This window comes from Microtus oregoni, unplaced genomic scaffold (assembly GCF_018167655.1).
Source record: "Microtus oregoni isolate MIOR12 unplaced genomic scaffold, Mior012 000074F_ref0000038, whole genome shotgun sequence".
NCBI lineage: Eukaryota > Metazoa > Chordata > Mammalia > Rodentia > Cricetidae > Microtus > Microtus oregoni.
This window is the reverse complement of record NW_024544004.1, coordinates 4,019,610-4,035,815: the sequence shown is the minus strand read 5'-3', so window position 1 is coordinate 4,035,815 and position 16,206 is coordinate 4,019,610. Positions and strand designations below refer to the sequence as shown.

Sequence of the window (16,206 nt, the reverse complement as noted above, 5' to 3'; positions counted from 1 at the left end):
ATTCCCATTATGTTTTCTGTAAAAATATACGCTTTTGTGGGGCTAGAGACATGACTCAGCAGTGCAGTAGTTGCTCTTGCATAGGACATGGGTTCAATTCCCAGTACCCACAAGGCAGTTCACAACCATATTCAAGCCCTCCTCTGGCCTCCATGGACACTGCATGAACATGGTACACAGACATACCAGAGGCGTCTTGGTGGAGAAAGTTCTTTGGAACTCTGAGGAAAACAGAAATGGCAACAAAAAACTCCTCTGAGGAGAATCTGCGCTCTCTGTATGCTTCAGGCACTGCCTTTCTGGGATTCAAGCTATTAAAATGCCTGCCTGCTGTTCTTCCCACAATCCTCCTCTCTGTATATTAACCTTTCTCCATACCCGATGAGTTTTCTCCACTGACTTTCCCCTCACATGCTAAACGGTAAAACCTAATCTCTTTCAGGTTTGTTTGTTTGTTTGTTTTTCGAGACAAGGTTTCTCTGTGTAGCCTTGGTGCCTATCCTGGAACCTGCTCTTGTAGACCAGACTGGCCTCAAACTCACAGAGATCCTCCTGCCTCTGCCTCTTGAGTGCTGAGATTAAAGAAGTGTGCCACCACTGCCTGGCTAATATCTTTCATCTTTAAAGTCTCTCTCGTTTTTTTGGCTGTAAGAAATTAAATAATAAGGCCTATATTTGTAATGCTTTATTCAAGGTAAAAACGATGAAGCTACAAATAACACACTTTTAATGTACTTTTCAAACCCGAAAGGATACTTGACAAATGTCTCCACAATCACTGGCAGATCTATGCTTAGAAAGTTGAAACGTGGGATAAAACTTGTGATGCTCACTAAAAATGAAAAAAGGAATAATAAATATTATCCATATCAGATAAGCAACAACACTATAAATTTACCATATGGTCAAAACCTGCACTAGTCTATTAACATGGATGAGCAAAACTTTCCTACACATGTGCAAGCAAGCTATATACCTCATATATAAGGAATCAGGGCCAGACATTTAATTCCATTACTTGGGAAGTAGAGGCAGGAGGATCTTTGTGAGTCCAGCCTGGTCTATAAAGCAAGTTCCAGGATAGGCAGGGCTATACAGTAAGATCCTGTCTCAGAACAAAACAAACAAATAAAAAAAAAAGAAAGGAAAAAAAGAAGGAGGGAAGGAGGAAGAGAAATCAGCTAATAAACATCTACTAAATATAGTGGAATTAAAAAGCTCATGTCCCAATGTATACTTATGTTTTGAGGTTACAGCTAAGATAAAGCAGATCACATACCAATTATGACTACCAAATATAGAGTGTGACTTGAAAATGTAAGTTATATCAAAAGCATTCTCATCCTTTCAAAGAGGAGTATTCTAAAAATTACACTTGTTCCAACTATTATGCTATTTAAAATAATTGCTTTTTTATTGCTAACATAAAGATTAACATGAGGGGATCTTTAAAGTTCCTGTATGTTGTAGATTCCATAACCCTGTTTTGGTCTAAAATGTATCCCGACATTAGGCAAAACTCACAGTCCACATTTCAAAATTAACCCCAACTAGAACCATTTCTTCATTTATTGAGAATAGCTGCCTGAAGTCACTTAACATCAAACCAGTAAACAAGAAAACCGATACAGGTTGTCTCCTACTATACAACTCTAAGGCAAGCTACATGGGGTGGCGCGCACCTTCAGTCCCAGCACTCAGGAGGCAGAGGCAGGCAGATCTCTGAGTCTGAGGTCAGACTGGTCTACAAAGTGAGTTCCAGGATACCTAGGGTTATAGAGAGAAACCCTCTCTTGAAAAATAAAAAGAACAAAAACTATGAAGCAGTATTGTGCAAGATGGTGCCTGCCTTTACTCCCAGCATTTAGGAGACAGTGGCAGGCATATCTCTATGAGTTTAAGGTGTGCCTGGTGTATGTAGCAAGTTGCAGGCCAGCCAAGGCTACATATTAAGTCTCTGACTAAAAGTAAAAACAATGAACACAAAAAAACCTTTTAAAGAATAGCATAAAATGCAAATATTCATCTACTGATAAATAGATAAAGGAAATATGGTCAATCAAGGATGAACATTGAGAACACTATGCTACCTGAAATAAGCCAGCTGTAAAATATTCAATTTATATGAAATGTATAGAACAGGCACATTTATAGAAACAAAGTATATTAGTGGTTGTCAAGGGCAAGGGATTGATGTGGAAAGGTCATATGTCTATCTGTTGCTTTCATTGGTTAATTAATAAATAAACTGCTTGGCCTGATAGGTCAGAACATAGGTGGGTGGAGTAGACAGAACAGAATGCTGGGAAGAAGGGAAGTGAGGTCAGATGCGATGGAGCCAGCCACCAGGTCAGACATGCTGAATCTTTCCCTGGTAAGACACCACCTCATGGTGCTACACAGATTATTAGAAATGGGTTAAGCAAGATATGAGAGTTAGCCAAGAAGAGGCTAGATATAATGGGCCAGGCAGTGTTTAAATGAATACAGTTTGTGTTTTGTTATTTCCGGGGCTAATCTAGCTGTGCAGGAGGTAGGCAGGATGAAAAGCAGGCCTGCCTGCAGCTCCTTCTACAAGGGATGTTCATGTTGGATGGGGGATAAAGCATAGGTGGTAGAGTGCTTGCCTAGCATGTATGAAGTCCTGAGTTTTATGCCCAGGGCCACATAAAACAGGATGTGGTGGTATACCCACTATAACCCCAGCACTCAGAAAGTGAAAAACACAAAGATCAGGAGGTCAACTTTGTCCTCAGTTCCATAGGGAGTTTGAGGCCAGTCTTGGCTACATGAGACCTTGCCTCAAAAGACAAAAGCATTTATGTGTCATGCACTTTTATGTATTTTGGTAATCTCAAGAGCATGCAGCTCTTGCCACCATTTTGGAGAATTTGGATACATTTTATGAACTCAGAAAACATCAGAGATTATCTATCTGACTTGGGCAAAAATCATCAGGAAGCAAAGAGTGTCATTCTCTATAGGTTAATTCTTTTTTTCTTCTATTTTAACTCCACTTAATGCTTAAGAACAAGTTAATAAAATTTTGATAGATAAGTGATCAAATTTATAATAAATGGAATCAACACAAGGATTTGTATCGAGTTTTTGCAACTAAGAATATATATGATCTTAAGGATATTTTAAGAGTCTATTCCAATAAGACCCACCTGTGTAATGAAGATGCAGTGGGTGTCCTACATACAGCATATCAATTTGAGGTGGGTGTTTCACTTTTATTAATCGAGTGTGAGTTTCCAAAGACGGTACTATACAGAAGCTTGAACTTGAACTGGTTTTGCAATCTTTATTGCTTCTACAAACTTGAGTAGCTTCAACTGCTTTCCGGGCAGGTAGACATGTATGCTAAAAATACAATATTAATCAATATTAGAAATTATTTATTAACAAGAAAAATCTAGGTTGCATTCCTTCATGTTTTTCTTGTCACCCAGCAGGTTAGAAATTGCTTTCATATAAAAGGAATGCTATCATTGTACAACTACTATAAATTAAATTTCAATATTCCATTTTAGCTATATGGATATCATACCAATATAGATTTTTAGATTTTCAGATAAAATGTGATATCTGAAACACAGAGGTCTTAATTAAATGACACAAAGTAAATAGAATAAAAAGAGAAAGCTTTATAACTTTTGCTTTAGCTTTATCTATTTATTTTAGTAATTATATCAGACAAGTAGAACTGCCTTCAGAACAACTTACCAAACGCTTATTAAAGTTATTTCTGTAGGAAAAACATACATCTGTGAGGCTGTGATTGTTACAGCATTCAGTAGAACCATCTAGTCGTTTATATGCTAAAAAGAAACACAGTCCTTATTAGAATCTATTTACATAGAAGTATATTTGTTTAAAATTCTGCTTTTTAAAGACATAAAAGACTCAGGAGGCAGAGGTAGGCAGATCTCTGTGAGTTCAAGGCCAGCCTGCTTGGAAAAGGGACTGTGGGGAGTAAGGGACTGTAACAAATGTTTCAACCTTAAAAAATCAGATTGGTCACTAAAAAAATTCTTAATATTAGTGAACAAGAGAATACCAGACATCTGGACATCTACCAATATCAAATAAAAGCACCAAGCATTACCTATGAAATACTTTAAAGGGAGGGAAGGAAGGAGAGCTGGAGGCAGAGACACCAGGAGACAGAGAAAAGGGAGGAGAGGGAGAGGAAAGGATCCTGAATCAAGCCTCTAAATTTGAAAAAGACCAGACTGTAAAATTTGAGAAAACAAGTGACTCAGTTTCAATAAACACATGGCCTTTCAAAAACAAGGAGTTTTGTGATAAACTGAAGAAACTTAGAAGGCATACTAACACTAGAATGTTAAAAAAGAAAAACCCAAGTATTAAAAAATAGGGAAGGGGCTGATAAAATAGCTTAGTGAGAAAAAGTGTTTGTCACTCAACTACGTAAGCCTGATGACCCGAGTTCCATCTCTATAACCCACAGAAAGGTGGAAGGGAAGAAACAACTTCATAAAGTTGTTCTCTGACTTCCATACAATTGTAACCCCCCCCCAAACATGCACACAATAAATCTAGAAATAAAGAAAAATTTTAATACTAAGGGCAGACAATGTAGGCCGCAGGCGGCTGGGACCGGCGGGGACCAGCACGGCGCAGACGCAGGAGGCAGGAACCGGCGCGCAACACCGAGAGCAGATCGCCCCACTACAATTAAATCAAAGAGGTAGGGCTTTGGTTGGCGAGGTCCCTGGCAAACGGGGAGCCTGGTCCTGTTCCTGAAGACCCTTCTGAGGGGTGAGAAGGATCTTGGCCACCGGCAGGAGCCAGGAAACAGAGCGAGGGCATTTTGAAAGAGGAGCCCCTGGCCAGCAGAGAAACCTGATCCGGTTTTAAAAGACCGATTAGACAGCATCGATAGGAGGAGATGGGCAGACGACAAGGCAAGAATTCACCCAATAATCTGAAAAACAACATGAAAACACCAGAACCCAATGATCTTACAACAGAAGGACTTGAACACCCTAACATAGAAGAAGTGGTAAAAATTGACTTTATGAAAGCAATAGAGTCCCTTAAACAACATGTAAAAAACGCCCTTATAGAAATGGATGAGAAGTATAACAAAAAGTTTGAAGAATTGAGTAAATACATACATGATACCCTGGGAAACCAAGAAAGAACGATCAAACAGGTAATGGAAACAGTTCAAGAATTGAAAACTGAAATCGAAGAAAGGAAGAAAACATAAACTGAGGACCAGCTGGATATGGAAAATCTAGGTCAACGAGCAGAGACTACAGAAACAAGCATAATCAATAGAATAAAAGAAATAGAAGAAAGAATCTCAGATTCTGAGGACACCATAGAGAAAATAAACGCACTGATCAAAGAAAACAGCAAAGTCAACAAATTCTCATCACAAAACATTCAGGAAATATGGGACACAATAAAAAGACCAAACCTAAGAATAATAGGAATAGAAGGAGGAGAAGAGTCACAGCTCAAAGGCCCAGAAAATATTTTGAACAAAATTATGGAAGAAAACTTTCCCAACATACAGAAAAATATTCCTTTGAATATTCAAGAAGCATACAGAACACCAAACAGACTGGATCAAAGAAAAACATCCCCTCACCATATAATAATCAAAACACAAATATACAGGTTAAAGAAAGAATATTAAGAGCTGCAAAGGAAAAAAGGCCAAGTAACTTATAAAGGTAAACCGATCAGACTTACACCTGATTTCTCTATGGAAACAATGAAAGCCAGAAGGTCCTAGATAGAGGTACAGCAGAAACTAAGAGACCATGGATGCAAACCCAAACTACTATGCCCAGCCAACCTATTGTTCACTATCAATGGAGAAAACAAGACATTCCAGGATAAGAACAAATTTAAACAATACATAGCCACAAATCCAGCCCTACAGAAAGTAATAGAAGGAAAATCACAACCCAAGGAATCCAACATTGCCAACACTGCCTACAATAACTCAGGCATCTAGCGACCCTTCACCAGCACAACTCAAAGAAGGGAGACACACAAACTCTACTACCAAAACAATAAGAATAACTGGAGTAAACAACCACTGGTAATTAATATCACTTAATATTAATGGTCTCAATTCACCTATAAAAAGGCACAGGTTAAGAGATTGGATATGAAAACAGGATCCAACATTCTGCTGTTTGCAAGAAACACATCTCAACCACAAAGACAGGCATCTACTCAGAGTAAAGGGTTGGGAAAAGGTGTTTCAAGCAAATGGTCCTAAGAAAAAAGCAGGTGTGGCCATACTAATTTCTAACAAAACTGACTTCAAACTAAAATCAATCAGAAGATATCGAGATGGACACTTTATACTCATAACAGGAACAATTCATCAGGATGAAGTCTCAATCCTGAATATCTATGCCCCTAATATAAAAGCACCCACTTATGTAAAAGAAATATTACTAGAACTCAAGGCAGACATCAAACCACACACACTAGTAGTAGGAGATTTCAATACACCTCTCTTTCCAATGGACAGGTCAATCAGACAGAAACCTAATAGAGAATTAAGAGAATTATTGGAGGTAATGAAGCAAATGGACGTAACAGACATCTATAGAACACTCTAACCAAATAGGAAAGAATATACCTTCTTCTCTGCAGCTCATGGAACCTTCTCGAAAATTGACCGCATACTCGGAAACAAAGGAACCCTCCACAGATACAAAAAAATCTCAGTGTCCACCTGTGTCTTATCAGATCACCACAGATTAAAGTTAGAAGGCAACAACAATGCTACCCCCAGAAAGCCGACAAACTCATGGAGAATGAACAGTCAACTACTGAACCACACCTGGGTCAAGGAAGAAATTAAGAAAGAAATTAAAGTCTTCCTTGAATTTAATGAAAATAAAGGGACAACATACTCAAACCTATGGGACACGATGAAAGTAGTGCTAAGAGGAAAGTTCATAGCACTAAGTGCCCACTTAAAGAAAACGGAGAAAGCATACATCGGGGACTTAACAGCATACCTGAAAGATTTAGAAAAAAAGAAGCAGACTCGCCCAGGAGGAGTAGAAGACTGGAAATAATCAAACTGAGGGCGGCAATCAACAAAATAGAAAACAGAAAACAATCCAAAGAATCAATGAAACAAAAAGTTGCTTCTTGGAGAAAATCAACAGGATTGACAAACCCCTATCCAAACTAATTAAACAACAGAGAGAGAACACGCAAATAAATAAGATCAGAAATGAAAAGGGGGACATAACCACAGACACAGAGGAAATTCAGAGAACCATTAGATCTTACTACAAAATAATTAGATCTTACTACTAAAATAATAATAATAAAAAACAAAAACAAAATAATAATATCTTGTACAGCTTGAAAGAATTTGTAGATTAACTACACTTTGCTGTTAAAGGTCATAATAAGGAGCCTGAAATCAGAAACAGTAGTGATTGTATTATTTCTCCTCAGTATAGAACAATAAAAATATAATCACTCGGAAAAAAATATAAAAGGCTCATGAATATATGAAAAATTAAATCTGGAAAGAATTTGGGAGGTGACCTTTTCTGAGTTAACTAAGTTTAGTAGGTTCCCAGAAGAAACTTGCTTCTGCCTTCCCACCTGTTGCACAGGCCAACAAAACCTACTTCCCAGCTCTTTTTGGAAGTCAAGACAACTTCCCTGGACTTCTGCTATACAAAACACACTGAAAAACACTACCCCAGATAGGTTTGGACATGTTAGTACCCACACATGACTTCTATAACTGCTTTTGTTTAGCTATATTTTAGTAAGAAAAAAAAAGGGATTCTTTTCTTTGAGATCCACCTGCCTCTGCCTCCTGAGTGCTGGCACTCACCACCACATCCAGCTGATTTTACACATTTTTACAATTACTTTTTTCCTGTGGTACTAGAGATAGAACTCAGGTCATTGCACACATTATACAAATCTTGTATTGGGGCTAGAGAGATGGCACAGAGGTTAAGAGCACTGGCTGCTCTTCCACAGGTCCTGAGTTCAATTCCCAGCAACCACATGGTGGCTCACAACCATCTGTAATGAGATATTATGCCCTCTTTAGGCCTGCAGTCATACATGCAGGCAGAACACTGTATACATAATAAATAGCTACCATTAATTCCAGCAGAGGCAGGTGGATCTCTGTGAGTTGGAGGCCAGCCTGTTCTACAAGAGCTAGTTCCAGAACAGGCTACAGAGAAACCCTGTCTCAAAAAAACAAAAACAAAAACAAAAAAACAAAAACAAATCTATCACTTGTTCCAGCCCAAACAATAGTGTTTTGAGTTCTAGAAGTCAAATATAATACTATAAAAGAAATTATAGGTTCGATAGTATATAATACAGGAAACAAATACCCAATATACCAAGAAGAATATCTATTAGCTTGAGCCTATTTATTTTAATAGCTTGCTTTAAAACAATTGGAAAAAAATAAATCAATAGATATGGTCTCAGGGTTAGTAACGGAAGGGACTGGTACTTGAAACATTATGTTATATTGAAAGAATGCACACACCTCTAACTGGGAAGCTTAATTGTTGTAATGTTGATGCACTTATACAGTAACCAATTTGGGGCTCATATGCAATGCTATCTAAACATTCATTCCAATCTTGTACGTTAGTAACAGGGCAATCCTGAAGATGAGTGACAAGGTCTCCCACAAAAAGGCCTCTGGGTCCAATGGCTGGTGAATCCTTGGAAAGAAGGAAAATCAAATCAGACAATGTATAATAGCAAGCTATAATCAATCAAAACTAGCCACGGTAATAGACACTGCACTAATTAAAAATAGAATACTTTTTAACATTTTTATTAGTTCTTTGAGAATTTCATAGAATGTATTTTGAGCCTATTCACTGCTCCCCCAACTCCCTCTAACAACCCTCTCCACTCTCCCATTCCTTTCCATTCAGCTCACAGCTTTCCTCAAATTATAATCATTTTGAATAATGGCATAAAACAATCCATCTCTAAATCCAAAATTTATAGTCAAACAATTTTAATTGCATTCACAAGTTCACCAATATTATAAAGTTTTCACAACTTAAAATCCCTATTTATTGATGATTAAGATTAAAATACTTTAATCCCAGCACTGAGGGAGGCAGAGGCAAACAGATCTTTGTGAGTTTGAGGCCAGCCTGGTGGTCTACAGAGTGAGTTCCAGGATAGCCAGAGATACACAGAGAAACTGTGTCTTGAAAAATTAAAAAAAAATAACAAAGAAGTAAGGTAAACAATATAGGCTTAGTGTGTACCAGGACCTAAGTTTGATTACCAGCAGCACAAAAAGGTGAAAATCAAAAAGAGTGAGCAGCTGGAGAGATGGCTCAGTGGTTAAGAGTACTGGCTGCTCTTCCAGAGGATGCAGTTTCCATTGCCAGCACCCACAGAGTGGCTCATGACAGTCATTAAACCCAGGTTCCAGGGGATCCAATGCACTCTTCTGGCCTCCATGGGTAGTGGGTATCCAAGCAGAACACAGACACACTGACAAAGCACCTACCCATGCACATAAAATGAAATTTAAATGTTAAAAAAACACACTTTTTAATGTAAAAAAAATAAAAAAAGCCAAGACACAACGAATCACTCTCCAATGTATGGCCCCACATCCAGAAGGCTAGAGAAGGACAGTACAAACTGAAGCCCATGGGTTAGCAAATTAAAGTGGGGGGAAGGAGACATGAAGTTGTGGGGGATGACAGAGAGGTGGGGGTAGATGTGAGAAGAGGTAAGGGGAGCAGTGAATATGACCCAAATACATTATATGAACTTGTCAGAGAATACTATTTTTAAATTAAAAAGAGGCGAAACAGAATAAATGTGTACTTAATAAACAAATTATGTAATTCTAAAAACAAATAAATAAGCTGGGTGTGGCGGTACACTGGGGAAACAGAGTCTGAGGCTGCCAGGGCTACACAGTCAGACTCTGTCTCAAATTCAAGAAATTTTAAAAAAGAAAAATAAATCTGTGCACACCTTCTGGGGATAAACAACAACAAAACCTATAATGAACAGAACAGAAGCTGGGGAGGCAGCTGTTGGTAAGTGCTTGCTGTGCAAACGTGAAGACCTGAGTCTGGAGCCCCAGCAACCCCCCCCCACACACACAAAGATATAGTGGCTTAAGTCTGGCTTGCCGGCCAGCTAGCATAGTTAAATGGGTAAGCTCCAGGCTCAGTGAGAAACCCTGTCTCAAAAATTAAGAAGGAGAGCTAGAGAGATGGCTTAGTGGTGGAAGCACTGGCTATTCTTCCAGGAAACCCAGGGTTTGACTCCCAGCACCCACAAAGTGGCTCACAATTACTTGTAATTCTAGTTCCAGGGCATCCAAAACTCTTTTCTGCCTTCCATGGGACCTAGGCGTGTGTGTGTGTATATGTGTGTGTATGTATACATATACACAATCATATGTGTGTGTATTGTGTAGGCAAAACTCCCAGACATATAAAATAATAAAATTTAAAAGATAAGTGTAGGGGGTAACGATGTGGTGGTGTATAGCCTTAATCCCAACTCTGAGGAGGCAGAGGCAGGAGGATCTCTATGAATTCAAGGCCAGCCCACTCTACACAGTAAGTTTTAGGACATCTAGGGCTATATAGTGAGATCCTGTCTCAATAAATAAATACATATTAGGGGGAGAGCATTAAGGAAAACACCTGATGTCAACCTTTGGCCTCCATATGCATCAACACACACACAGGCACATACTCACTTGAACACAGATTATAAACATATACAAAATACCAGCTAATTAAAATTCAAGAGAGATGGCTCAGCAGTTAAGCTGTTCTTCCAAAGGATCTGAGTTCGGTTCCCAGTACCCATGTAAGGTAGCTCTCAAGGAGCTCTAACTCCAGCTCCAGGGAATCCAAGACACTCTTCTAGACTTTGTAGGTACTGTTGCTCTTTCAGAGGACCTGAGTTCAGTTCCCAGCATCTACATCAGGTAGCTTACAGCCACCTCTAACTCCAGACGCAGGAGACCAAACAACATCTTCTAAAAGGCCTTTACTGGCACTCACGTATGTGTAGCATATATAAACATAAATAAAATTTTTATAAATTCAAGAGAAACTCTTACATCCTTAGTGAACAAAACCACACGATAAGTCTTTATAGAATCACATCCCCAAATATACAGACAAAGGCAATTTTCCTCTTGAAAAGATAAAGTCTTGACAGCATCATAGTAGCTACTAAAACACAGAATTAGCAGTTAACTTAAAACTCCTACAAAATGAGAAGGGGAGGGAAGAAAAGGAAGGGAGAGGAGCAAAATATATAGCTCAGTAAAAACAATTTAAAATACTCCTACAAAATGTTTTGCCTGGGTAACCTAGGTTTAATTATTCTTCTTAGTAGTATTGGAAAGCAGAAATATAAAAATAATAAAGATAAAGCATTTTTATCAATAAACCACATACAAAATCTTGATATTACCTCTTTAGCTCAGAACGAAAAACAATTTTCATGACATTAAAAAAAAATCCAATTTATTTCCCAACACCATGTTAGCATTTGACAATATTTTAAGAATTACAACAGAGCATCTGGTGAGAGGACACCCTAGGCAATCCATTATTTACCTCTGCAACTTCAGTGATAAGTACCCCAACTCCAGTGTAGTAAAATGGTAAGAGAATTACTGGGAGTAGAAGAAGAGCTAAAATACCAAGGAGAGCAAGGACAAAATTATGCCATATACCTGAAAAGAGAGAGAATAAAAGTAATAAGTTCAACAGTAGCAAGAATAACAGTTTGCTGGACTTTGTAACACATGGCATTCTAATAAGATTATAAACAGAACAGGGTTGCGAGGCAGAGGGTTCTATTAACTGTTAAGCAGATAGATGCTTACTAAGTCTGCCTTCATTTCAGATACTAAAATCTGAAGTGTACATGCTATAATTCTGAAGGCTGTATGAGATTATGGTTTAATAAAAATACAACAAAAACCTTCTAACTATGCCGTCTTTATAGAATAAATATACACACCCTTAATTTAAACATGTCCATGTTCTTTGATAACCCCAAACATATACAAATGAAAGTCAGGGTGAAATTAGAAAGCAAAATTCTTAGGACTAGGGAAATGGTTCAGTAGGTAAAACACATGCTGTGCAAACATAGGAATCTGAACCGAGACCCCTAGAATCAGCATAAGGGCGGAGCACAGAGGTACCTATCTGTAATTTCAGCAGCTGGAGTGAAGACAGCAGATCCTGGGGGCTCACTGGCCATGAGCTCTAGGTTCTGTGAGAAATACTGTCTCCCCAAATTTTGGGGGGTGGGGGAAGGTGTGGACATCATTCTTGGCCTCCACAAATGCATGCTTAGGTCAGTGTACCTGTATATACATTGCATATACCATACACACATACAAGTGCCCGCACGCTCACACACACACACAAATTTTAAAGATTTTTTTTTAAAACGTATCAATTTAAAAATTTTAAATTAGGGGCTGGAGAGATGGCTCAGAGGTTAAGAGCATTGCCTGCTCTTCCAAAGGTCCTGAGTTCAATTCCCAGCAACCACATGGTGGCTCACAACCATCTGTAATGAGGTCTGGTGCCCTCTTCTGGCCTGCAGGCATACACACAGACAGAATATTGTATACATAATAAATAAATAAATATTTTTTAAAAAATTTAAATTATATTATTTTAGTGCATGTGCTTGCTCATGTGTGCTACACTATACCTTCACATGGGAGTCAAAGTACAATTTGTTGACGGTTTTGCCTTCTAACATGTGAGGCCTGGTGACTGAACTCACGTCATGACACTTGGCAGCAAATGCCAAATTGTCTCAACACCTCAGTATAAAATTATTTATTAAATATGGTTAGCAAATATGGAAAAATACCAAATTATAGCAGTATCATTGATTTTATGTCTTAGATTTGGTACAAAAGAAAATATTATAAACTCATCATTGAAAATATTTTAATTAGTGGGGCGGTGGTGGCGCACACCTTTAATCCCAGCACTTGGAAGGCAGAGGCAGGCAGATCTAGATCTCTGTGAGTTCAAGGCCAGCCTGGTTTACAGACAATTCCAGGACAGCCAGGACTGTTACAATGAGAATCCCTGTCTCAACCCCCCACGTCTTTAAATTATTGTATGTGTGTGAACTTGTGGAAGCCAGATATATAAGATCCCCTGAAGCTGAAGCTATAAGCGGTTGCAAGCTGCTGGGAACTGAACTCAGGTTATCTAGAAGCGAATGTGATTTTAAGGGCTCAGCCATTTCACCATATAAACCTACCTATTAAAGATCACGATGTTTTAACAGCATCGTGATAAACAGCATGTTTTTTTACTGTTTGTATATCCAAGGATGCATGTGCAAGAGCTGTGAAGAGCTGGGCCTATGAAGGCAGGCTTTAGGGGGCGGGGCCTAGGAAGGCGGGCTTTAGGGGGCGGGGCCAGGAAGGCGGGCTCTCGGAAGGCTGGCTTTAGGGGACGGGGCCTAAGAAGGCGGGCTTTAGGGGGCGGGGCCTAGGAAGGCGGGCTTTAGGGGGCGGGGCCTAGGAAGGTGGCCCGGCAGCTGAGACAAAGTACCCAAGTATTGTTCCACAGGGCTTCAGTTAAGAGCTAAAATAGGCCTCAAAGGATAGGGGTTGGGGAGGGGGACCGTAATGCTTTATTAGACAAAAAAAAAAAAATTCAAACAAAAGAGGAGAGAAAAGGACAAATTAAACCACGAAACTAAAGATCTACCTGCAGAAAAACAACCGAGACCAAAACAAGAGTCCAGACTCTGAAATAATCAAGTCCGACTAAGCATGCATGCTTCATGGCTATCTCACTCATACAATCCAGAGGAATTTTTTTTCCGAGACAGGGTTTCTCTGTGTAACAACCCTGGCTGTCCCGGAACTCACTGTGTAGACCAGGCTGGCATCGAACTCAAGAGATTAGCCTGCCTGTGCTTCCCTAGTGCTGGGATTAACAGGTGTGTCCCACCACCACTCAGTCCGGCTTTCCTGAGGAATATTTTTATCAACTATTTCGTAAATACAGTTTTTTAGTAGCTCTAGAAACATATAAAAAGGGGGGAATTCCACCTCATCCTATTTTAAGTGTAAATTAATTTTTAATGCGACGAATTCTTATTTTTTGTACAAACAGAATAATATGTAACAGTTCACGGAGTGGGGGGGGGGTGGGGGCAGCTCATGAGTGAGACCAACCTGGGCTACATAGGGTAACAAAGCCTGGACCAATAAACTATAGCAACAACAACACCCCAAACAAATAGAAACCCCAATATGTTCAGTCAGCTCTGTTATCATGTCTTTCCCACTTTTAATAATATACTCATGCTTTTTTATAATACTTTCAAAGCTTCATCAAAAACAAAAGCAAATAAAAAGGGGCCATGCTATTACTAGATTGGTAAGGGTTCTTGCTGCCACGCCTGATGACCTGAGTTCCATTCCCAGGTCCCACAGAGCAGATTCCTTTAAGTTGTCTTCTGATCTTCAAATGTAGGTCACAGCAAGAACCTGGCCACACCCACCTCTTTCCTAACCTCATCAAACAAACAGAATATTAAAAAATAAAGATAAATCAATCTAAACCTGGAGGGTTATGCCTATAATCTCAGCCTTTGGGAAACTAAGGCAGAACTGCTGTAAGTTACAGGCCAGCGAGGACTACATTGTGAAAATTCAAGGCAGCCTGGACTACAGAGCAAGATCTTGTCTAAAAAACAAACAGAGCCGGGCAGTGGTGGTGCACGCCTTTAATCCCAGCACTCAGGAAGCAGAGGCAGGAGGATCTCTGTGAGTTCGAGGCCAGCTTGGTCTACAAGAGCTAGAGCCAGGACAGGCTCCAAAGCTACAGAGAAACCCTGTCTCAAAAAACTAAAAAAAAAAAAACAAACAAACAAAAAAAAACCGGAACAATCAAAACCAAGGAAATCCCCTCTTTATTCCTCTTTATTTCACACACTAGCATTTTCTCTGAACAAACTAATTCATAATACTGCCCTGTCGCTAGTAAATGAAACAGGAATGGACAAGTGAACAAATGTGCGGTCACATGACAGCACTGGTTTCGACTTTATGGGTACTTCTCAATTGTCTTTCAAGCTTGCAGTTGGTACTATTACCCTCTAAATTCTGAATTCGCCAACGATGGCTAGGCGAACACGGATGTATGTGTGTGGAGCAGACACGTGTCACTCATCTAAACAAACTCTTGGCCGTTAATGCTTTGTTTATTAATATACTTCCGAAATACTTCTTACCACTTTTGCTTTCGCAAGAGCACAGTTTTTTAATAGTGACACAAAACACAGTTTGGCTAAATAATTTTTGTCACTGTTCTGTGCACTACCAGATGTTCTGTTAGAATTACTATTACTGATTGTTACTGACCTGACACCAGCAACACTTTCCTCTTTCCTTATTTTCTAGCTAACGTATTCACACAAGCAAGATGTTTTTAATGCTCCAAACAGTTACTTTATTTTTGCTTTTTCTATCACACAAAAGTACACACCAAACATGAAATCAATTTGAAGACAAAATATTATTAAATCAAACACTATTCTTAACTGATCAAAGAAATTATACTCAACAACAGCACCTTAGGCAGTATGAGGGGAAGGCATAAAGTGATTAAAAGGTGCTTAAATTGGCTAATATGATTAAATCATCTAATATTCTACACTGTATAATACAGCTAAAAGAAATTTACAAAAAATGTCTTCACATCAAGGAATACTGGCAAAATTAAGACAGCAAACAAACCTATAACATTTAACAGAATATGTATGTACAAAACTGCCCATGCTTTAAAGACTATATTTTACAAACATCAACTCCACAGAAAACATATATACAATTACTAAGCATATTCCTAAAAGTAAACATGAGCACTTAGAACACATAATTAAAAAATATTAGTAAGTAAACTTCAAATTCATAAGAATGCAAAAGTCCCATTTTTAACACAGTATAATTTGACAGGAATTTCATGTGTGATTCTCCTGCCAAAACCAAACTTCACAAAAGCACGACTTCAAAATAAGACAGGCCACTTATCGAGAATATGAGGCTTGTGAATTAGTTGCCTGTTGAAACCAAACTTCACAAAAACACCACTACAGAACAAAACAGGGCATATGTTGTGAGGTTCATGAATT

At 38.7% G+C, this 16,206-nt stretch overlaps 1 protein-coding gene across 1 annotated transcript in view; it reads right to left on the bottom strand.

The window, feature by feature from the left end:
• LOC121441336 (membrane-bound transcription factor site-2 protease-like) overlaps positions 1–16,206 on the bottom strand; it is a 45,672-nt gene that overhangs the window by 1,862 nt on the left and 27,604 nt on the right. The window contains exons 6-10 of the mRNA XM_041642465.1: positions 11,634–11,752; positions 8,549–8,729; positions 3,730–3,824; positions 3,171–3,366; positions 757–832 (exon numbers count right to left, since the gene is read on the bottom strand). Coding sequence (XP_041498399.1) covers positions 757–832; positions 3,171–3,366; positions 3,730–3,824; positions 8,549–8,729; positions 11,634–11,752 — 667 coding nt within the window. The remainder of the gene's footprint in view (positions 1–756; positions 833–3,170; positions 3,367–3,729; positions 3,825–8,548; positions 8,730–11,633; positions 11,753–16,206) is intronic.